At 42.4% G+C, this 24,107-nt stretch overlaps 1 protein-coding gene across 1 annotated transcript in view; it reads left to right on the forward strand.

The window, feature by feature from the left end:
- Positions 1-24,107, forward strand: part of LOC149463521 (epithelial sodium channel subunit beta-like) — a 76,822-nt gene that overhangs the window by 12,497 nt on the left and 40,218 nt on the right. Inside the window, exons 3-6 of the mRNA XM_089675316.1 lie at positions 4,428-4,558; positions 8,348-8,511; positions 16,038-16,142; positions 19,701-19,821. Of these exons, the coding sequence (XP_089531442.1) occupies positions 4,428-4,558; positions 8,348-8,511; positions 16,038-16,142; positions 19,701-19,821 (521 nt within the window). The remainder of the gene's footprint in view (positions 1-4,427; positions 4,559-8,347; positions 8,512-16,037; positions 16,143-19,700; positions 19,822-24,107) is intronic.

The raw sequence follows: 24,107 nt of genomic DNA on the forward strand, positions 1-24,107 counted from the left end.
ATGCCATAATAGATAAGCAGAGTAACAGATACTTGGTCAAACCTAGATTCTTTGAGATCTTTGGCATAAAGGGACATGCAGAAGGGCCAATGGATTCATGGTCTCCCATATTAAGGCAAAGGCAAACAAGGGCATACCCTTGCCAACATTAGTTGAGCGTGACCAAATACCAGACAACAGGGAAGAAATTCCTACTCCATTAGCTACGTATCACCATCCCTACTTAAGGCACCTGGTTACTGAGATTCTCCCAATGGACATGAATGCTGAAATATTAGTCTTGATAGAAGGCGATATTCTCAGAGTACATAAAGTATGCCAGCAGTGCAATGGATCTGACGACGCCCCATATGCACAAATACTTGATCTTGGCTAGGTAATAGTGGGCAATGTATGCTTGAATAGAATACATGACGACTCCAATGCCAAACATCAAGGCGTATCCCTGAATGATGTTCTTCTCACTGGTCCTAACCTAACCAACAACCTTGTATCAGTACTTATGAGGTTCTGAAGAGAGCCAGTTGCCATAACTGCTAACATTGAATAAATGTTCCATGCCATCTGAGATCAACTCTTCAAAACTCATATGTTAAAAAATGGGCATGCATCTCACTTTAGACAATGCCCTCACCATTATGAAGTAAAGGAGAAGCCTCTTGACATCATAAAGGTATCTGATGTTACTCCCATCCCCTGTGATGACAACTTAGGTAGCACAGTGTTTCGTACTACACACGATGACAACAGAATAGCCTTGTCAGTTGAAGACAGAGAGTTCATCACAATAATGGACAATTAATTCTTCAAAGATGAATCAAACAGTTGGGCTGCACCATTACCTCTTCGTGCTACAAGAGTCAGACTTATAAACAATCATGAACAAGCTTTATCCAGATTCAGCTTACTTCAATGAACACTCAGGAACAGGTTTGAAATGAAGTACCATTTCATTGTCTTTATGAAAAAGATCTTTGACAATGATCACGCTGAGCCAGCCCCACATCTTCTAGAACATGACGGATGCTGGTATCTGCCTTTCTTCGGAGTGTATCATCCACGAAAACTGAAACAAATCAAGGTAATGTTTGACTCCAATGCCAAACATCAAGGCGTATCCCTGAATGATGTTCTTCTCACTTGTCCTAACCTAACCAAAAACCTTGTAGGAGTACCTATGAGGTTCTGAAGAGAGCCAGTTGCCATAACTGTTAACATTGAATAAATGTTCCTTTGCTTTATAGTAAGAGGAACTTCCTAAGGATTCAAAGGCACCGTGACAACAATATAAACAATGAAGTGATTGAATATCGCATGAAAGTACATGTCTTTGGTAACAGTCCTGCTGTTGTAACATATAAACAAAGAGAATAGCAGGCGCATAATGTAGCAGTCGATGTATACTGTATGTTGCATAAATGGAAAAGTTCCAATGGGGGCAAGGGCAATCCAGTAAGCACTAGGGCAGGCTGCAATGGAGTGAAGCAAACTCTGGAGTAGAAGAAACAAAGAACACAGCGCCTCTAAGTGTAAACTGTGTGACAAATTTTAATAAAAGGTAAGCTTAACAACTCACATCTTCGAACAGTATATTAGGCTCATAGAGATGTGTGTGGTACATTTGTAGCCAGATGTAAAGACTGTTTCAGAGAAGAGGAACCCTGGTCGGTCAGCAGGAGGCACTGCAGCCAGTAAGGCAAGAATGGTGAAGCCTGGCTGGGTCTCCAATATGTCCAGAGCTAGTGGTGTTGGGCGTCTGACGTCATCGGGATGCAACGCGTTTCTGAGCATGCGCGGGACCAGGGTCGGCCGGCATGCTCTTTCATCTGGCAGTGTGGAGTAACTGATGCCACTAGCTCTGGACATATTGGAGACCCAGCTAGGCTTCACCATCCTTGCCTTACTTGCTTCAGCGCCTTCTGCTGACCGACCAGGGTTCCTCGAGTGATGAAAGCCTTTCAGCCTGGTGAAATTGCAAATTTTATACTGCATGAGCTAGACATTCAGATAGATTACATCAAGTTCTACACAGACAGCTAAACGTAACCAAAACAATTACTAGCAACTAAAAAATATGGAAAAAGCAGCACTGGGGTCCACCTATCTGTACCAGGCCCTTAGGGTCAGGTATGGATTTTATGGGTTACCCCACTCAAAATGTTTTCTTAAAATTGGGTGGCCCACCCCCCAAATACACACCAGATCCTTAGGTCTGGTATGGATTTTGAGAGCCCATGCTGAAATAAAAAATAAAATGCTGTGGGGGTCCTCCCAAAATCTAAACCCTTATCCAAGCATGCAGCCAGCAGGTCAGGAAAGGGGGGAGATGAGTGAGCGTCCCCCTCCTGAACCATAACAGGCCACATGCCCTCAACATGAGGGGGGTGCTTTGGGGCAGGGGGGCTCCCTATGTTGGCGCGTGCTGTTTTCTGAGGATCTCCAACAGGGAGGAGAACTGTTTTGTTTACTAACAGTGCTCCTCCCTGTCAGCTCAGGCACACTGCTGTGTGCAGCACAGCCATCCACAGCTGTGTGATTACAGTGAAGCACACACATCCCGCCCCCTAGTAAAACACTCCCAGCACACAGTTAACCCTTTGATCGCCCCTCATGTTAACCCCTTCCTGCCCAGTGCCATTAGTACAGTGTCAGTGCTTTTTTTTTTAGCACTGATCACTGTATTGGTGTCACTGGGGATGTCAGTGACACAAAGTCAGTTCTCCCCAGTGTCAGAATGTCTGCTGCAGTCCCGCTATAAGTCGCTGATCGCCGCCATTACTAGTAAAAGTGAAAAGAAAATCCCAGTATATATACCGCCATTTGTAAACACTATAACTTTCACACAAACCAATTAATTTACACGTATTGGGATTTTTTAGCAAAGACGTAGCAGAATAAATTTTGGTGTAAATTTATGACGAAATTTGATTTTTAAAATGTTTTTACTGGACATGTTTAATACCAAAAAGTCAAAAATATTGTTTTCTTTCTCAAAATTGTCAGTCTTTTTTTTTATAGCTCAAAAAATAAAAAACGCAAAGGCAATCAAGTACCACTGAAATAAAGCTCAAGTTGTAGGAAAAAAGGGACATAAATGTAATTTGGGTGCAGCGTTGCATGACCGCACAATTGTCAGTTAAAGTAACGCAGCACCGTAACGCAAAAAATTGCCTGGTCAGGAAGGGGGACAAATCCTCTGGAGGTCAAGTGGTTAGCTATTCTCACTGCATGCTGACAGAGGGCTGGGATTGCTCTGATGTTCTGGCTGTGATTGACAGCCTAGTTCTACCTTCTCTAAGCTGTGTGGCAGGCAAGGTGGCGATACCCAATCGGGGAATATCTGGGTCTCAGTGAAACTGTACATCAGTGAGTTGTTTATAAACAGAATTGTTCATATTTGCCAGTGGTTTCTTGGCAAAATAAAGGGTTACTTCATGTTTTTTCAGTCAAGTTTATTTATATTTTTTAAACTGATGTTGTATATCTATTTATACATTATTTGTCTTACAAAAATATTTATTCATTTATAGGCTGCCTAATGAGACAGCACAGTAAAAATAGCTCCCTTTCTCAACAAAACTTTGGACAGAGTCATCCAATAAGAGAGGAGTCACTACTCCGACTCATTGACTTCATGAACTTCATTGATCAGATTGAACAGATATTGATCTATGTAACCAAAAGGTTGCTTAGAACAAAGGATCTATGAAGAGCATGGAAAATGTGAAATGGAACCTAAAGCTCCACCTGCTGGCTGAATAAAAGACTTCAAAATATTAATATGCCATATTTCATTCTTACATAGTGTTTATATATATACAGTATATATATATATATATTTATTTATTTTTTTCTCTTAAAGTGTTACTAAACCAAGGACCCTACGTTCAGTCTATCTAGTCTCCCACAGTACACACTACATGGAAATGCAATTACTTTAGTACATGTGAACTGCTAAATACATTTTTCTCATTAGCAGTTAGAGCAGTCTTGTGACTTCTATCAGTGTCCAGCAGAGCACATGTTAAAGTTTGTAGGCGGAATTTTCTGTCTGCTCTAGAAGGATGCAGAACCCCTGGTCTATGTCTAGACAGTGCTGATTGTCCCTGTGCTGATCACATGCACTCTCTCAAGAAAAGTGAGCATGTGCAGAGTGTCTCCATGATATGTCTTATCATCGGGAGATAAGAGGGGGGCACTGGAAGAAGGGGAGGATGAGAGAAGTCAGGATCAAACTGAATTTTTAAACAATGCAGAGGATTAACCCCATAGCTTCCACAGTGAGTATAACAAGCATGCTTTACTGCATATACAGACTGATTTTACTGTTGTGTGTTTAGTAACACTTTAACTATTTTAAAGAAAGCAAATATGTAAAAGCCCCCTATACATGTCCTTTAATATTGTTGGTGTATCTTTTTTTCCAGTTACTTCTCTGGTTTTATTAACTATAAATTTGGAAACTGTTACACGTTCAACTCCCAGAAGCCCATAGATTTCAAAGGAAATCCTGTCAGCACCAAACCACTGAATATAACCAAAGCTGGTTTTATGTATGGTAAGATTTAATTTTAACCCTTTTAATGTGATATGAAGTGCAACTGAAGATTCTTTTAATATCATGTAAAGCCCAACTGAAGAATATTGTATATATAAGATGCCATCTGTATTCTGCTTATCTGCAGTTAGATTTTGTTTAATTAAAGTGAAATTGTAATATGCACACATGCAATGCAAAGCAACAGGTTCCATTTATAGCAGAGAGGGTATCATATGGAGACCAAACTGACATGTGCCTCCTTTCCACCAACCTTGGAAGTGGCAACAAGGGATATGAGGACAAGGAGTGACAGAAGTGTCAGTAGTTGCAGGCAGCACTGGATCTCCAGAGTTCAAGCCAATGTTGGTAATTGCTGAGCATCAGAAGTACCAATTGACAAACAGCAGGGTTGTGGGTCAGGATCCACAGGGCAACAAAGTCAAGCAGGCAGTCAGAGGTCTCAACAAGTAGTTAGAAGTCCATAAACAAGTCGCAAAGCCAGTTTGGTTGCACAGTCAGGATCAATTAGGATCCAGCTAAAGACCACTCAGCAATATCTCTATGTAGTGTTGCCAAACATGCATGCAAACCTGGTCAAAGGCCAGGAGAGACTCACACTAGCACCCATGCATGCAAGCTATCCAGTATCCATCAGCCACCACAAGTATAGGGCAATGTGCTGTGACCAGTTAACATGCAAGTGCCCAACCGGGTTTCCTTACAAGAAGACTGGCTGGACTTTCCTTACAGGGAGTAAGTTACACATACTTTCCATGTGATCCCATATTTCCATGGACTCTTCCACAAATTTTCTATATAAGTCCAAATTTAGCACTGAGTGGGATCTTACATCGAGAAATGGACCCTCTCTTTGCCCCTAGAAAGAGCATTTGGCCTGTTGATTGACCATTGATGAACTGAGCACTGCACTGTGGGGTATCGGGAGAGGGCACATGTAGCTCACATTAGAAGTACTGTGTTTTCCTCACTGTGACTTAGTAGTGAGCACTTCTGTCATGCAACACTGGGGTTCTTTAGTTTGAGTTCCAATTAGGAATGCTGGTTGCTTAACTGGATCCTATCTAAAATTGGATCTAGTATGATATTTTTCTGAGTGTTTCCAAAATGGCTACATCACCATATGCTCCAACAGATGATGAAGCACTTTCAGCCCAATGGGAGAAAACCGCTATAGCAGTATCAGGGGCAGACTGACAACTCATGGGGCCCCCGTGCAATAGGGGATCATGGGGCCCCTGTGTCCTTGCCCAAACTCAAAAAAAACCTATGAAAAAGGTACCAGGGGCATCTCATGGTGCCCCCTACTGACCCCGGGCCCTCGGGCAGTGCCCGAGTTTCCAAATGGTCAGTTCGCCCCTGAGCAGTATAAATACCATGTCAACTTCTCTAGGACATGTGAGCAATGGGGTGGGGGGAGTTGGTGGAAGGCAAGCATACAACTATGTACCTACAGATCATTTTGACCCATTGCAAAATTTTGATGGGACCTCCAGGCAACGTCATTGATTTTAACATAAAGTATGTCAATATCAGGGAAAGGTAGCAGGAGAGCTGTCACTGCGAGTACTGTGAAATCAAGCAGGGGTTCATCAGTTCATGGAATTACCTTTTTCACCTTCATTTTCCAGTTTACTCCTCACCATTCTTTTCAAGTATCTCAGATCTCAGGGCCTCAGTGCTAATTCCAAATCCTGCCAACTCTATAACCACTGCAGCAAGCAAGTGCTGAAACAGAAGGTGTAGTAGTAAGTTAAAAAAAAATAAAACAGGGGTGCAGTAGCAATAATAATTACCATCACAATATTTCATATTATGGCTGAATTGTTAGTAATTGTTCACAAAATTACCCTTTAACCCTAAGGCCCCGTTCACACTTGAGCATTTGTAATCTTAGGCAGCATCGCCGTGATTCTGCCCGCTATCCCTAAACACTCTGCACAAATGACAAATCGTACCACGCCTGTTTGGGTGGCATTCATTTTCGATGTCACCAAAACGCAGCGTGGTTCTGCCACAATTGTTGAGTGATAAAGTGTGCTGCAATCGTGGCAAACCTCATCTCATGAAGCTTGTAGCTCAAAAAAGAGCAGGAGCTTCTTTTGGGCGACAAGCTTCACACAATGCAGTTTGCTGCAATTTTAGAACAATTTATCACGCAACAGTTATGGCAGAAGTGCATGTTTTGGTGCCATTGAAAATGAATGGCACCCGAAGAGGCGTGGTGTGATGTCATTTGTGCAGAGCTTTTTGGTATCTCTGGCAGAATCACAGCAATTCTACCCGAGATCGCAAACGCTCAAGTGTGGGGTCAACTTTTTTTTTGGCAATTTACAGCTTAACTAAGTGCCAGTGAAATATTTTAGTACCACTTTCCCAGAATTGTCAGAGCAATGGCCATGTGCTGGAGCAGGCCCATCATATCCATCAATTATCTCACACTCAACAATTTCTTAGTATCTAGTTAGGCATCAATGTTGGATGGCCTCTGTTGGCAGTCTCAAAGATCTCTGCCTCCTGTGTGCACTGACACCAGTCACAAGTCCACCCATCACTCCCTCCCACAGCTTTTGCCCACTACTCCCTTCCAGTGATTTTGCACACGACTGCTACCCACCTCTCTTTCCCACCATGGAATCATGGGAACTGTAGTTTCTCTGCGGGCTTTACTGTTTACTGGACTGTCACATGAACAGGATACATGATACATGAAGCCCAGTGTTTGGCGTCCAATCTCTGCAGTCAGGGATGGCAGTAAATGAGAGATAATAAAATAGTAATGGCTTTAGCAAAAAAGGCAGTTCAAAATGATTAATTTCATACTGAAAACTATTTTTTTTTCTATAAAAAGTGAACTAAGCCTTTAAACTGTTTTTTTTCGCAGAACTATAAACCGTTTCCTTGTCAGTTTTCTGACAATTTTAGGTAAACCGTGTTAGATATACAGGTTTCATTTTAGTTCTGGCAAGGCTGGCAATCTCAACTCTTTTTACATCACACTACAAGCCAAGGAAACTGTGGAGATCCTCGGGGGTGTAGAAGCCGCCTGCTCAGGAACCAAATCATTTACACCATCATTAATACCTTAAGATAACAATACCAGTAAAATAAACCTATGGGTCCAAAGCTATTTTTTCATTTTCCTCAAATGGCTATTGATATGCCACTGGAAGTATGTTTTACGTTTGTTCTACTTACGTGTCCTGCTTTAAATTGTATTTACACTTTTGCAGTCAAATTGGAGAAACTCCCACTATATGTTTGTTATGTGTTCCCATTCATTCAACATACCTAGAAGTGTTTTTTTTTTTAAACTCCTACCTTTCTAGTTGTTTCTTTGGAACAGGTTTATACAGGTCTGCTAGTTATTTTGAACAATTTAAAGGGGCAACAGACTGAGATAAAGTGCACTAACACACAATGCACCACCAAAGCCTTGAAATCGTTAACCTTTTGTTAGGGCAGACAGCGTTTAAATCTAGTGTACAATTGTTACTGAAATCTGCCAGCACAGTACTGATAGGGTTGAATATATTAAATATTAGGGGGAAAGGAAAAAGCTAGGTAAGATTTTTAAGCACATAAAAAGCAAGTAAAAAAGTAAGCAGCAATGTGTGCTATGTGAATGGAAGAAATATTAATGAGGGGAAGTGTGTTGGCTGCAAAAGTGAAAATGCACTTTAAAATTATCTTCAAGCATCAAGTTTACTGTCACCCATATGCCCTTGCATATAGTACCTTGCATATTTGACCATCTAAATCTTCTGCATATCTCTGTGCTCTGGACAGGATTGCACCTCGAGCTGTTCATTCAGCAGATCGAATATATAAGAGACATGACACACTCTGCTGGAATTCGCCTTCTCATTCATGATCAAGCCCAAATGCCTTTCCCTGAGGATGAAGGTGTGAATGTCCCACCAGGAGCTGAGACTGATATTGGCATGATGAAGGTATCTAACCATACTTCAAGGTCTTCTCCATGAATAATTGTTTTCATCATGGCTTTATTTCAGCGGGAATGTGGGGGAACACAGTTCCAGCACCTCCAGCACTGAATGTATGTAATGGCAAGGTGTGCTGGAAGGTCTATTGATGCTGGCTGCTGGGAGACCTATTGTCACTGTAACGGATCTATTTTTTGCATGGCAGTCTATTGTTGCTGGGGGTTTATTTTTGCAAGGAGGTCAATTGTTACTGGAAGGGATCTATTGTTGAGGGAGGGGTCTATTGTTCTTTGCTACTGGAGAGTCTATTGATGCTGGCTTCTGGGAGATCTGTTGCTACTGCAGGGAGTCTATTGTAGCTAGGAGAATCTATTGCTGCTGGCTGTGGGGGATCTCTTTTACTGCTTTCCTTGTTATCTATAACAAAATCCATACAAATTACTTAGCACCACACAATGATATTTGGATCTGTATTCTCTAAAAGGGGCAGTACTTGGAGGTGGGAGGATGTTGCTCAGAGGTGGGGATAAGAAGTGACTCTGAAGGGTGGAGGTCCTGAAGAAAGCCCTGGTTTTCATTGTAATCTGCAGACAAGCAGCACAATGTACAGCTGGAGTACAAATATGGAAACTAGCTTACCTTATAAAAGATGTTTAATTATTTGCAGCCAGTGTTTTTATCCAGGGACTACTGTGAGACAATGTTGCAAGGTGTCACTCCATAGCAGCAGCATTGTTTGGTCAATAACATACTACCAGCCTTCAGATTGGTGAATGAAGGTGCAGTACAGACTGATGAGTGATCAGCCTTCAGATGGGTGAATGAAGGTGCAGTGCACACTGATGAGTGATCAGCCTTCAGATGGGTGAATGAAGGTGCAGTGCACACTGATGAGTGATCAGCCTTCAGATGGGTGAATGAAGGTGCAGTACACACTGATGAGTGATCAGCCTTCAGATGGGTGAATGAAGGTGCAGTACACACTGATGAGTGATCAGCCTTCAGATGGGTGAATGAAGGTGCAGTACACACTGATGAGTGATCAGCCTTCAGATTGGTGAATGAAGGTGCAGTACAGACTGATGAGTGATCAGCCTTCAGATGGGTGAATGAAGGTGCAGTACACACTGATGAGTGATCAGCCTTCAGATTGGTGAATGAAGGTGCAGTACAGACTGATGAGTGATCAGCCTTCAGATTGGTGAATGAAGGTGCAGTACACACTGATGAGTCATTACTCAGCTCACTCCCCGTCACTATTTTCATTGTTGGCACATGTATAGGCAACAGAGTCTGATTGGCTCATGATGCTGATGGCACTCCCTCTGCAGTTGATTGGATTAGTAAACGCTGATAACAAGAAAACCTTAGCTGCTTACACCAGCATATATGCAGGGCTGGAGCCTCCACTAGGCAAACTAGGCAGCCGCCTAGGGCGCACTGAAACCTAGGGGCATCTGGGCGCAGCACAGGCCAACACTCTCTCTGTGTGGGATGCCGCCACGTCATGAATGATCCTTCAGCTGCGGGGCGGCAGAGGGGAGAAAGAAAGGACAGAGGAAGTTGCCTGGTGTCTGGGGCCAGTATAGCAGCTGAGCAGCCACACCTTCCAGTATTCCTCTCAGACTCAGTCCCTTACTGCAAGCCGGCTGGTGGCTGCTGATTACTGTGGAGTTCCAGCCCTTCTATTCCCATTCAACAGCAGAGGCAGAGCTGCGCCTGCGGAGGAAGGTAATGTCTGACTCTGATGTCTCGTGTCTGTGTGAGTGTGACCCAGCCGGCCATCCATCACCTGTGCAATGTGTGATGACACCATCATGATCCCACAGCTTGCTCTTCCAGTGCCTGCTTGGCCTGCTGATCTTTGTCAATGTTGGTGGTGGTGTGTTGTGTCGGATCTGTCAATGTGTGGGATCGCTCAGTTCAGCTGCCTGCTGTCACAACGTTTTATCTCCCCCCATTGCCTGGGGAATTCCAGCCTGGAATCTGTCAGAGTGTGCGGTGACGCACTTCCGGCGCGGACGCCATCTTGCTGCACCCAAGTGAACATACCCATGCAGATACACCCAGAACATGAGGTTCTACAGTAAATGCTGGTTTATGAAGGATAACAATGTGAGTGCAATATTAGGATTTCTTTGCTTGATATTGAGCTTAATAAAAGGTATTACACTATGGAAGGTTTTATATATGTTTTTTGAGATACTGGCTTATACCTTATCCATATACCTGGAGAGGATTCTGCTACTTGCACACACATCCCTGAGTGGGAGATCGCTGAGGAGAGAGTTATCCAGGAACAGAGGAATCATATACATGGAGGATCCGGTTTAGTGATCCCAAAAGTGTTTTGACCCCCTGCGGGTCGAAGCAAGGAGGCGAGCGGCCAATCCGGCTTTTGACGGATAATCTTCTTTGATTACCTACATTCACCATCCACGTGCACGTGTGTTATTTTGTTTATTTGAATTTATGGTGGTGTAGTACCACATTTGGACATTTTTTCAAATTTTTACTTATAGTTTGGAGTCATGCGTTTTGCGTGCTATAAGTTCACTATTGCATTTACCATTGGCTGTGCTTTTTTGTATATGTATTGATTTGTGTATGGGAATACTTTATAATCTTTTGCGATTCAGATATTTGGTTTTTGAATGTTGATGCACTTGTTTATGCACTTTTATGCGTTTTTTTGCTTTTGAGTCCAAATTTTGGATGTGTCACTTATTTTTCCGTTGTTTGGGCTGAATTTATAATTTCTTGTCTTGTTTGTTTTGTGCACATTATCACTTTGGATCCTTATTTAGGATTTATGCACTTCAGTTAAAAGTTTGCGATTACCATCATTGTAGTGGTGCATTATTCACTGTGTACACTATTGGATCGGTTGAGGATTGGTTCACCAATATATATCTGTAGATCCCTGGAGGATCAGGTCACTGTATTTTGTTGCACATTGTGTCACTTTGTGTATATGCACTTTTATATATTGTTTAAACATTAAGCATCAGTTCTAGTATTAGCATCAGAGTAGCGCTGCATCATTTCCTTCATTTCATCTTATGGCACTTATTTTTGCAAATTAAAAGAAATTTAGCAGTTTAATGTTTTGTTGATTTATTATTTTCTACAGTTTTTAAAAAAATTTATTTAATTTTTTTTTTTTGGGGGGGGGGGGCTCAAGTAGCTGGTCTTGCCTAGGGTGCAAAATAGTGTAGCACCGGCCCTGCATATATGAGATCTGTTTTACTAGCCAAAGGATTTGGCTTTCTGTCCATCAAGTCTTGGAGATCTGGTTTTAATCTGTTGATGTTCAGTAACATAAATCATGTTCTCCCAGCCTGTGACTGGACAGTGAATTAGAAGCAGCACACTGATGAACTCATCTCTCTATTTATAAGTGCATGAGTGCTGCAGACAACTGATAGGCTCTCTCTGCTGCTTTACCCTTGACTGCAAAAGGTTTATACCGGGTCAATTTAAGATATTACACTGATTGCATTTAAAAATACTTTTCATGATGCATTAATGAATACATTGGCTTTCATTTGTGTCTTCTATAACAGTTTTCTATCTGGCATTCACACTACAGTGTTTTGTGAAAGCAAATAAAATCTTGTTTTCTTGTTTACAGAAAGTGGGAAAATGCATGTAGAAACTTGCAGTGGTATTCATTGTTAATAGTAATACCTCATCTGGAATATGCAGTTCAATTTTGGGCACCAATTCACAAAAAGAACACTGGGGAACTGGAGAAAGTACAGAGAAGGGCAACTAAACTGATAAGAGGCATGGAGGAGCTCAGCTATGAGGAAAGATTAGAGGAACTGAATTTATTCTCTCTTGAGAAGAGATTAAGGGGGGATATGATCAACATGTATAAATACATCAGTGGTTCATATAGTGAACTCGGTGTAGAGTTATTCACCCTGAGGTCATCACAGAGGACAAGGGGGCACTCTTTACGTCTGGAGGAAAAGAGATTTAATCTCCAAATACGGAAAGGTTTCTTCACAGTGAGCTGTGAAAATGTGGAAAAGACTCCCTCAAGAGTTGGTTCTGGCCAGCTCAGTGGATTGCTTTAACAAAGTCCTGGATTCTTTCCTAGATACACAGAATATAACTGGATACTAACATTTATAGGTAAAGTTGATCCAGGGAATATCCAATTGCCTCTCGGGGAATCAGGAAGGAATTGTTTCCCCTACAGGAGCAAATTGGATCATGCTTTGCTGGGTTTTTTGCCTTCCTCTGGATCAACTGTGGGTATAGGATTATAACTTTTTTTTTTTAATGGTTGAACTGGATGGACTTTTGTCTTTTTTTAGCCAGAATAACTATGTAACTATGTAATAGAACCCCAAATGTGGCATGCAGACACAGCTTTTCACAATGCAAGGCTAAAAATGCTCAAAACTAAAAAAAGTGCATGAGCTAATTTGCCATATTTTATGCTCATAGGGCAGCCCACAGTACAATATTTATTCAGCTTATGTGTGTAGTGCAATAACAAACCAAAAATATGTATGTGCACGACACCTGGCATTACGTGTCATAGTGTCAATGAAGACTAAAGTTTTATAGAATATGTAGCTAGAATACGTTTTTTTGTCTTTTGCACAGTAGAATATCACTACATAGTCATGCAGCTGCATAGTATGGGAGCTTACCTAAAAGGGAATGGATTGTTTAGGTACGGCTTCTACTACATAGTTTTGGTTGATCTAAAGGAGATTGTATAGAGATTAAACAATCTGATTGTAATGCACATGGCCATCCTAATACATAAACATAATAAGTAGAGGCACTATTTTCCCTATTACAGGACCAGAAGGCAGTATAGAGAGTTCCCTGACAATGCATAGGTGTAAATTCAACGGGCCCCTAGAGTTTCCCTTTATCCTTCACACAAAATTGCAACACATAAATGGGAACCAACCAAATAGGAAAGAATGAGATTTCATTACACTGTATGTATATATATCATTCCCAGCCAGCTAAGACAATGCTGCAGGAACTCCTTTATGTGTTGTTCTACTTTTTTGCAGCTAGATGGAGCCCCAGACAAACAAAGACAGATTCTATTATCAAACTATAAAGGAAAAACTATTTCAGGTTTTTTATTATTATTATTATTATACAGGATTTATATAGCGCCAACAGTTTGCTCAGCGCTTTACAATATAATGGGAGACAATACAGCAACAATACAGTTCAATACAAGAGGGTTAGGAGGGCCCTGCTCCTTGGAGCTTACAATCTAAGAGTATTTATTTTTAGTTTTGTAGTGGAAAGAGAATACCTGTCATTTTTTATTGCTATCTGTGCCCCAGTTATGGAGATTCATTAAATGTCAAAGTAAAAGAAAATCCCAAATTATGGCTTAACACACACCAGTACAGTAATAAAGGGGAAAATAACAATCGGGACATTAGTTCTGGTGGCTGTGGTCACACCCTTAAATTCCCTCAAGGATTTCCTCTCACTTGTTTTGGTTCTGGGACAAGAAGTGAAGAAAAATCCCCCCAAGGAGACAGATGGCAAAAAAAAAAAAAAATTACAGGGGTTATAACCCTTCATTACACTTTCCAAAAAAAGTTTTACCTTTAGCTCTACTTTAACAGAGCCAACAAAAAATATGCAAAAATCGAGCAATTTACTAACATTTGATAACTGTCATAGATAACATAATTCACAGATTATCTGCATGCAACAGGAGGAGAGAGGACAAGCGCCAGCTAAGTGTAGTAGGTAAAACAGCTTTTAATAGTCATTGATAAAATGCACTCACAAACAAGCCTAAAAACAAGCATGCAACACTACATGGGCTGTCATCACAAGTGCCAGTCTGCTGAATGGATTAGCTTCTGTGGTCCTGCTGACAGGCTGCTCATAATGCTTTGCGGATCATGCGCCCCTTTCTATGTCCTGCGAAAGGAGCGCATGCTCCAGAACGCACCGCCACGTTTGTTCGGCACATCCGGTTGTGATGTCTCTGCACCTATCTCTGTATTCCACGCCAACCAGAAAGCCCTGGGAGCCACCGAAGCAGCATATCATTGGGAAATGCCTGGTGTCTGGGGCCAGTGTAGCAACTGAGCTGCCGCAACCTTCCAGTGTTCCTCTCAGACTCAGTCCCTTACTGCAAGCCGGCTGGTGGCTGCTGATCTCTGTGGAGTTCCATGTAGTGTTACATGCTTGTTTTTACGCTTGTTTGTGAGTGCATCTTATCTTTGACTATCAAAAGCTGTTTACCTACTACACTTAGCTGGTACACTTGTCCCCTCTCCACCCTTGCTTATCAAGAGTTGTTTCTTGCTCTAAGGACCAGGCTACTGCTGAGTGGACTTATGTTTGCTCAGCTGCATGGTCTTTTTGGACTGTATATTATCTAGGACTATTATACCCAGTGGACTAACACTTTTGCTCCCCCCATTGCACCAAATATTTTTCTCCTTCTATATGCAACAAAACTATCTGTTTTCTATTCCACATGGAAAATGATAATTTAATATTATGTCCCTGTAATTCATAGAATATGAATTCTCCTTCTATATGCAACAGAACTATCGGTTTTCCATTCCACATGAAAAATGATAATTTAATATTATTTCCTTGTAATTCATAGAATCTGAATTCTCCTTCTATATGCAACAGAACTATCGATTTTCCATTCCACATGGAAAATGATCATTTAATATTATTTCCTTGTAATTCATAGAATCTGAATTCTCCTTCTGAATGCAACAAAACTATCGATTTTCTATTCCACATGAAAAATTATTGTTATATATTATCTCCGTAATTCATAGATACATGTTCATACATTTTTATACATACAGTACATTTTTTTTAAATAAAGTGAAGTACAGTAATTCTTTTCTGTTTTTAATAATACACAGAAAAACAAACACATATTGTGAAAAATGTAGCACATTTGAAGCAGAATTGCAATAAATTAATAGTCAACAATTTGATCCTTCTAATTTGTCTGGGATGCTTGAAAATCATTGTAATTGAAAGTCCTATTTGTTGCATTCAGCTTCTCTACAATGTAATCACTTTCAATTAAATTGAGTGTTGGGTGGGCACGCACAGCTCAATCTTTGCAAGTAATGAACCTGATTCAAGCATTGATCATGGTGACTAGGTGAAAATTTGGGCATATGAGTTTCAATCAAACGCTTTCTTTATTGTATATGATGATTTTCCAGCTTATTGTAAAAGATACATGTCAATAGACGGTCACTGTTTTTTCCCTTGACTGTTTTAATTAGAGAGAGATAGTTTGAAAGCAAACAGCTTCTGAAATGTTCTTGCTAAAAACCTATAATGTTCTCTGACACTAATGTCATGGGGACACCTTGTATTAAATGTTCATCTGTGGATTTTATACACACAGCAAAAAAAAAAAAAAGTTCAAATGTAAAAAATGTAAAACAAAATTGACCAAAGACCATTAATTACTGTATGTACATAATGTACCTAATAAACCCATAATTTGGTTAAGATTTATAATGATTATTTTACAGGTTCACATTGACAGATTAAAATCACCATATGCAAGCCAATGCACAGAAGGGGATGACATCAAAAATTTCTATAAAGATGTTTATGGAGCTGGTTACACACGAGAGGTGAGTGTAATGACAAAGACCCTAATCACTGACTGAAAGGTGAACAGAGCTAATGATTAACAAGAAGGAAAGCTCGCACTTGCATCGTGTTGTGATATATGTCTATAAATACATTTAGGGCTGGAGTAGTAAATACAAGACACACAGTGCTACTACCTCCTTGAGTATGTTCCCCAATGGTCAAGCTGTCAGCTCCTGTAAACCCTGCAGAATCCGAATCTTGAAATGCTTGCACTTTGGCAGAATACACAAATAGATAGCCTTTACTAAACAAAACAGATAGCCTTTATTAAATGGAACCAAGCATAAAGTCAACACAGAGGGTCAACGCATTTCATGATTAAGGCCTAATGGCCAAAACGCGTTGACCCTCTATGTTGATTGTATGCTTGGTTCCATTTAATAAAGGCTATCTGTTTTGTTTAATAAAGGCTATCTGTTTGTGGACTCTAGTCCTGGCATTTCTTCAAGATTGGAGCTGTAAACGCGCATCACACTACCCTAGGCATTGCTAAAGGATGACACTCCTTTGTACAAGCTCTGACCCTGATGTGATTAATATAGTAAAAGTTTATGGCAGAATTTGGTGTTGGACGAGGCATGCTTTCAGTGTTTTATATTTACATTTAATGGTTTTTGTAAGGTTTACTGCTTCATGATCAGTGAAAATATTAAGGTTTTCAAGCTGTTTCACTCATAGCTGCTGCCTTTCCCATAAAGTGGTTGTAACCTCAGACATGAAATATGAACAAAGCATATCCCTCTAAAATGTCTATGTATTTCAGTTAAGAGCGCCAAGTGTCATTTCTATCTGCTGCTTCATTCCTCTGCTATCAGTGTGAGTCACTTTTGACGAGTTTTCCTGACACCAAGAGAAAAGTGGTGACAGGAGAGGGACCTCCAGCAGAATGACAGTCTCAGTTCTGTTCCTGTGAGCTGTGAGGAGGGGAGGAGGGTGTGTCTCTTCCCTCCAATCAACTCTCAGAGCTGTCCTCACTGAGCTCTGCAGAGTGTAACTTCAGCTCAGCGCCCCCTTTTTTTGTCAACTCTAGAGGCTTTAAAAAATCAGCCCTTTTAATGGATGTAGAGAATAGAAGACTGCAGATAGACAGGTACAATTTATGTAGAAGGATTTGTTTAATCTCTGTGTATCACCTGAAGCCAGTCACTTCACTGGGTATATGTAAAGGTTTACAACCACGTTAAGACTATTATGCATACTAGTATTTGGATGCTGTCAAGGTCTTACCTTTTCCCAGAGGTTATGCTGCTCCATGTGCTGGCATCCATCTTGGATTTCTGCAGAGCATGGTGGGAGTCTTTTATGCCTTCAGGCCTCTGCGGTCCATCCCCCAGAGGGGTGTGATTGATCACATATAAGCCTGTTGTCCGCACGTGCCCTTTGCATTCGTGTCTTGTATGTTCGTGTTGCAACAAGCTCTGTTTATACTCTCGTGGCTCTCCTGGAAACTGACTCGGCTTTTGACTAGACTATTCTCTGCATTATGCCTTTACCTGACCTCCCGTTGCTGAACCCGGCTTGTGACCTGTTATTCTTGTCTACCGTTCTGTACTGTCTGTCCCGTTGTTATTGACCCGGCCTGCCTGACTACTCTATTGTCTTCTGGTTCCTACCAGCTATACGCCATTGGCGGTGGCCATTACCGCAGCTGGGGTGTCTCGGGGGCCACGACCTGGTCCCTGGCTGCGTCAAGTCCATCCCCACCATCAGGGGCTCTGGTGAAGGGCAGCCTGGGACTTACACTCCGCGCCCTGAGGGACTCCGGTCTGTGGGTGGTGGTTGTCGTCAGTCAGTGCGTGACCCTGCCATTAGGCCTGCCTGTCCGTTCCACAGCTCCGGTCCTGGCAGATGCCCTTAGGACTAAACGCATGATGTGCTTGTGACGGGAGTCACTTTAGGTGGGGGGGGCCCATGGAACCCAGCTCACTTTGGAGAGGTGGGAAGACCCCTGTCTCAGCTCCCCATATCCCTATTATGTGTAAATCACCCTGTGCCTGTTAGGGGTACAGGGTGATCTGTCCTAATATTGGGGTGGGGGGTTGTTGATTGTTTAATGTCATGTGGTTGCATCCCATTGTTCTATTGTGTGTCTTGCTTGGGAGCAAACTATTATGGGATGTATGTGTTTATGTGTGTTAGCTTAGTGGGGGGTGTCTCCAGCAGCCCTCCCTCCTGATGGGACTGTCTGCTGGTGTGAAGTTTGAATACCTGTGTGTCTCTTGTTACTAAATGTAGATTTCCCCACCCTGTATCATTATGCAGGGAGGGGGGATTGCCCCCTGAGTGTATATATCTTGTATCTGTGTTCCAATAAAGTAGTCTACCTTCTGTCTTACTTCAAACCTGGTGTCGTCTGGATCTTGAGGTAGCAATAGCCAGATTCACTGGTCTCGTGTTCCAGAGCCTGAGAAGCAGCTTCTTGACAGAGATACCCAGTCATGGGTGTCTGGGATCCATTACAGTGCTATACTTACAATATTGGGTTGCTCTCCAGAAAGAGATTTCTTGTGCCATGTAAGATAGCTAAGACAATTCATGAAGTTTGTATGCTGGTGTAATCTAGTCTTGTGGCTAATTTGAAGCCAAATACAGTTTCAGAAGTGGTCAGGGCTGGTGACTGTTGTTCTGATTACAGTCTTCTGAATTTAAAGTGAAACTTTACTCAAAAAATACACAGTTTGTGAGCAGGCAGACTTTTTAATACAGAAAAGACATGCTAAATTTCTTCTGCATGAAAGTATTCTTACCTGCCTATTCGCACTGTACGCTGAGCTGCGCATGCACACTTCTTCTGGCTGGGCAGAAATGACATCACCCCAGTGCATGCCAAAGTTCAGAACTTCAAAGAAGAACTGCTGAAGATGTCAGGCAAGGAGCTCCTGGACATTGCATTGCTGAAGTGGAGGTTCCACTTTAAGCAGCTTAGTTTTTGCTTGAATGTTAGGTGGTGTATTAAAAAAACCAGAGAGACTATCATAATCAGCCTAATTTCTATTTACTGGAGCAAGACTGTTAACACTGGCTGTTCCCATATTAATAGGCAACAGGGGAATAATATGTGAGTGTCATGGATTTTTACACTGTCTGGTCAAAGATTTGGGTGCCATCAGAGGGTTGGTCTGGGTGAGACATGGGTAGACACACCTAACAACATAATGGTTTCTGCATAGGTTTTACATGTTTTCATAATCTCTAGACCAGCATCTCTTTCCCAGAAATGGCTGAACAAAGATGGCTTTGGCCTTTCGGGGAGTAGAGAAGATGAAGGCATATTCAGAGGGAATACTGAGATTTCCGTTACAGGAAGTAAATTGTTTGGTTTATTTTATACATTAATTAACATGAATGCATTTAAAATAAATAATAATAATAATTAATAATAATTAAATAAGTCTACATTAATTAAATGCTGTCTCAATGTCTTCCCTGTTTATTCCTTGTCAGTGACTAAGTAGTAAAGCAAGATTGAGGACAACAGCCACAAAGCCACCAGTGGCAGCTCCTTTGAGCTAAACTATCTGTGTTTCCTCCTCCAGGCCTGTAAACGGACATGTGCTCAGGTGAATATCATTGAGAACTGTGGCTGCAGTCACTGGGAATTTGCCTATCCCAAGAATCTGGGGTTTCCTAAGTGTAATCTCAGCAACAATGCAATCCGTGAGTCTCCTGTGTAAAATGGCTTAAATGGTATTGTTTGTGTTTTACAGTGTTTTTGTGTCCTTTACATCCTATCTGGTGCTAAGTTTATCACATCTTTCTGTGTCATTTTTGTTAAGCCATCAGGCCTTCATCTGGCAGAACATGTGTCTAGCACACTCAGCTCTTTTGCTGCTCATGTGAACAGGGATGGATTCTGTGATCATACCACCCTAGGCACAGCTAAATGAAAAGGATCTTTCATAAAGTCTCCATCACCTCGCTGTGGGCAGGTGCAGTCTGTTTTCTCCACTGCAGGTGGTGCTCAACCACAGTGCAGTGCAGAGGGAGAGGAGAGTGCCTCTATGATTTCTTGGGTCACTGGGGCAGCAATCTGGTTGGATGCTGGCCGTCCATGTGACCTTGGTGGCCATCTTAGGTGTGGCACAGTCCATTTAAGACCCTGGCTCCTGGGTCTTAATGAAGGGGTCTGATGAAGGGGTCCTGCAAGACTCCGAAACGTTGCCTTGCTGTAACTATGCGATCGTTCATTCAAACTTTTGGACCCATATTGGTGATCCTCGGTGTGCTGGTGACATTCTCCTTTGCTGATTCTGTTCAGTTCCAGCCGACGGTCGCTGCAGCACACACTTATACACACAGCCATTTTTAACGCAGGAACGTGTGTGTTTGGATTGTACACTTGGGTCCTGGGTTTGGCACGCATTCAGCATGTGAGTAGTGTAGGGACAGGTCCCTTAGGGCTCCACACTATCCTTGGACACCTTCCCATTTGGGCTCCGACCAGGCAGGCCGCAGGTAAGGGTAGGCGGGTGACACTCCCTCCATGTTCCCCCTCCCCATTGGGAGCCAAGTGTAGGTTACATAGGAAGCCTACCCCAAGGTAGGTTCTTCTGGGCTAATCTAGACACCTATAACAGAATCACTTTACTTCACACATATAGGGTAACTTTACTTTGTGCCATTTTCATAAATGCCCTGGGACAAGGCTGAGGTTACCGTTGGAAAATACGCGACCTTACTGTTAGAGAGGGATGTATATCGTGTACACTTGCACTGTAACTGTTCTCCAGTTAACTCTACAGCTTGCAATTAGGAGGGCTGTGCCAAATACTGACCACAACCACCTGTTCAGTGTTTTCCACTACTATTAGGCCTCACTGTGCACTTGGCATGGGCTCCACACGTGCGCTTGACTTGACTCTGGAGCAGGGGTGGACTGACAACTCATGGGGCCCCTGGGCAATAGGGGATCATGGGGCCCCTATGTCCTCGCCCACACTCAAACCACACCCAAAAAAGCCTATGGAAGGTACCAGGGGCATCTCATGGGGCCCCTTACTGACCCCGGGCCCTCGGACGGTGTCCGAGTTTCCGAATGGTCAGTCCGCCCCTGCTCTGGAGCTGCCATACCTCTGTATAGGATAAGGACCTTTGCGGTGCCAATCCATTCCCATTGACATGGGAGACAGACAGCTTGCGGAAGGAATGCCGCACCACCTGTAACAGGTACATGCTACCAACAGGCTGCATTAACTGACTGTACTACCCTGCTGCTTCCGTGTTTTTAGATCTTTTTGTCAGATGTTACTATGGTATACTGAAGTATAATTACAAACATTTCATAAGTGTCAAAGGCTTTTAATGACAATTACATTAAGTTTATGCAAAGAGTCAATACTTGAAATGTTGACCCTTCTTTTTCAAGACCTCTGCAATTCACCTTGGCATGCTGTCAATCAACTTCTGGGCCATGTTCTGACTGATGGCAGCCCATTCTTGCATAATCAATGCTTGGAGTTTGTCAGAATTTTTGGGGTTTTTTGTTCATTTGCCTCTTGAGGATTGACTACAAGTTCTCAGTGGGATTAAGGTCTGGGGAGTTTCCTGGCCATGGACCCAAAATGTCAATGTTTTGTTCCCCAACCCACTTAGTTATCACTTTTGCCTTATGGCAAGGTGCTCCAAAAAAGGCAGTGTTCATCACCAAACTGTTCCTGGATGGTTGGGATAAGTTGCTTTCTCAGGATGTTTTTGTACCATTCCTTAGTCATGGCTGTGTTCTTAGGCAAAATTGTGAGTGAGCCCACTACCTTGTCGAAGAAGCAACCCCACACATGAAGGGTCTCAGGATGCTACACTGTTCGCATGACATAGGACTGATGGTAGTGCTCATCTTTTCTTCTCCAGACAAGGTTTTTTCTGGATGCCCCAAACAATCGGAAAGGGGATTCATCAAAGAAAATAATTTAACCCCGGTCCTCAGCAGACCAATCCCTGTACCTTTTGAAGAATATCAGTCTATCCCTGATGTTTTTCGTGGAGAGAAGTGGCTTCTTTGCTGCCCTTCTTGACACCAGACTATCCTCCAAAAGTCTTCACCTCACTGTGCGTGCAGATGCACTCACACCTGCCTGCTGCCATTCCTGAGCAAGCTCTGCACTGGTAGTGCCCCAATCCTGCAGCTGAATCATCTTTAGTAGACAGTCCTGGAGCTTGCTGGACTTTCTTGGGTGCCCTGAAGCCTTCTTTACAACAACTAAACTTCTCTTCTTGAAGTTCTTGATGATCCAATAAATGATTTAGGTGCAATCTTAGTAGCAGCAATATCTTTGCCTGTGAATCCCTTTTGTACAAAGTAATGATGACTGCACGTTTCCTTACAGGTAAATTAATATTTGTGTCATTCTCAAAACTTTTGGCCAGGGCTGCAAGCCTTTATTGCCTACGGTAACCATTTTCTGTACTGCACCAGGGTGACTCTTTTAGTGCAGACACTTCATACCCCGATATGCTAGTGATCTGAAGCTGTAGAAATGTGCCGTTTATTTGCATTACACCCCTTTAGTATCTTAAACCAGGCGGGAACAAGGCTTCAAAGCTTTACTTAGAAAAGTGCAATGAACAGCTTAAAGTCCAACATGCAAAAACAGAATTATTCCTGTGTCTCTACTCCTAACTCAGGCTATGTGCTGCCCTGGCATACATGCAAAAGTAGAGTCCGTTTGCATTCAGGTGCATCAGTGGCATTTCCCAGCAGTTGGTTTCTTTGTGGACAAACTCCCAGGTACAGAGGAACGTCTACTTTATGTCAGTAGCAGCTAACATTTCTATACTCCTCATAAGTGCGATTCTCCAGTCCTCTCCCTTACAGGCTCTTATTCACATTCTTTCAGGGGCTTTCAAGCCCAGGGCTCTGGGGGCTCTCTGTTCCAAACCACTGTCCCTCTTTTATATCACAGGACCAGTGGGGTGGACCTAAAGATAACCCACCAAAACCAGAGAACTGGAAAAGGCATTACCCTTTACCTTCCCATCCAGAGCAGCACCCAACTAGCACATGCTTCTGCTTGCTTACACTCGTTACACCCCTCCATAGAAGCTGTTAGTTCAGCTTAAACCTGCTCTGCTGCTTGCTGTTGGCATCCATGAGTGTTCCCAGTTAGGCCTCCTTCCACCAGGCTAGTTGTAAACAGTTTTTTACTTCAATACAAGGTCCATTATTTGCATCTGGACATGACATGGTGGACCACTCCCTCAGCTTCAAAAACTCCACTCCTTTGGTCTTTGTTACTGTACTCTTCACTGGTTCTCATTCTACCTATCCCACCATACCTTCAGTGTCACTTACAATTCTACTTCCTCTTCTTCTCTGCCTTGCTCTGTCGTGGTCCCCCAAGGTTTTGTTCCTGGACCTCTCCTATTCTCAATCTACGCTACCTCCCTGGGTCAGTAATTAGCCTCCCATGGCTTCCAATACCATTTCTACACTGATGACACCCAAATCTATCTCTCTACCCCCCAGCTCACGCCATCAGTCTCTGCATTCATCACTAATTTACTTAGAGACATATCAGACTGGATGTTACACCACTTCCTCAAACTCAATCTATCCAAAACCGAGCTCATAATATTTCCTCCTCTGACTTTTCTGTCGAGATTGACAACTCAACTATTAGCCCGTCCCTGCATGCCAAGGTGCTATGTGTAATACTGGACTCTGAACTATCCTTTTGGCCCCACATCCAATCAAAGTCCAAAGCTTGGCGCCTCAAACTACACAACATCTCCAAAATATGCCCCTTCCTAACCAATGACACATCAAAGCTTCTAATTCACTCTTTGGTCATCTCTCGCCTCCACTACTGCAACCAGATGAGCTGCCACCTCATTAAGAATGACCTTAATAATCCCCTTCAGTCTGGATTTTGCCTGCAACACTCCACAGAAACTGCACTCCTAAAACTCACAAATGATTTACTAACAGCTAAAAACAACGGTCACTA

This window comes from Staurois parvus, unplaced genomic scaffold (genome assembly GCF_062004578.1).
Source record: "Staurois parvus isolate SC_StPar_1 unplaced genomic scaffold, SC_StPar_1.0 ptg000154l, whole genome shotgun sequence".
Lineage (NCBI taxonomy): Eukaryota > Metazoa > Chordata > Amphibia > Anura > Ranidae > Staurois > Staurois parvus.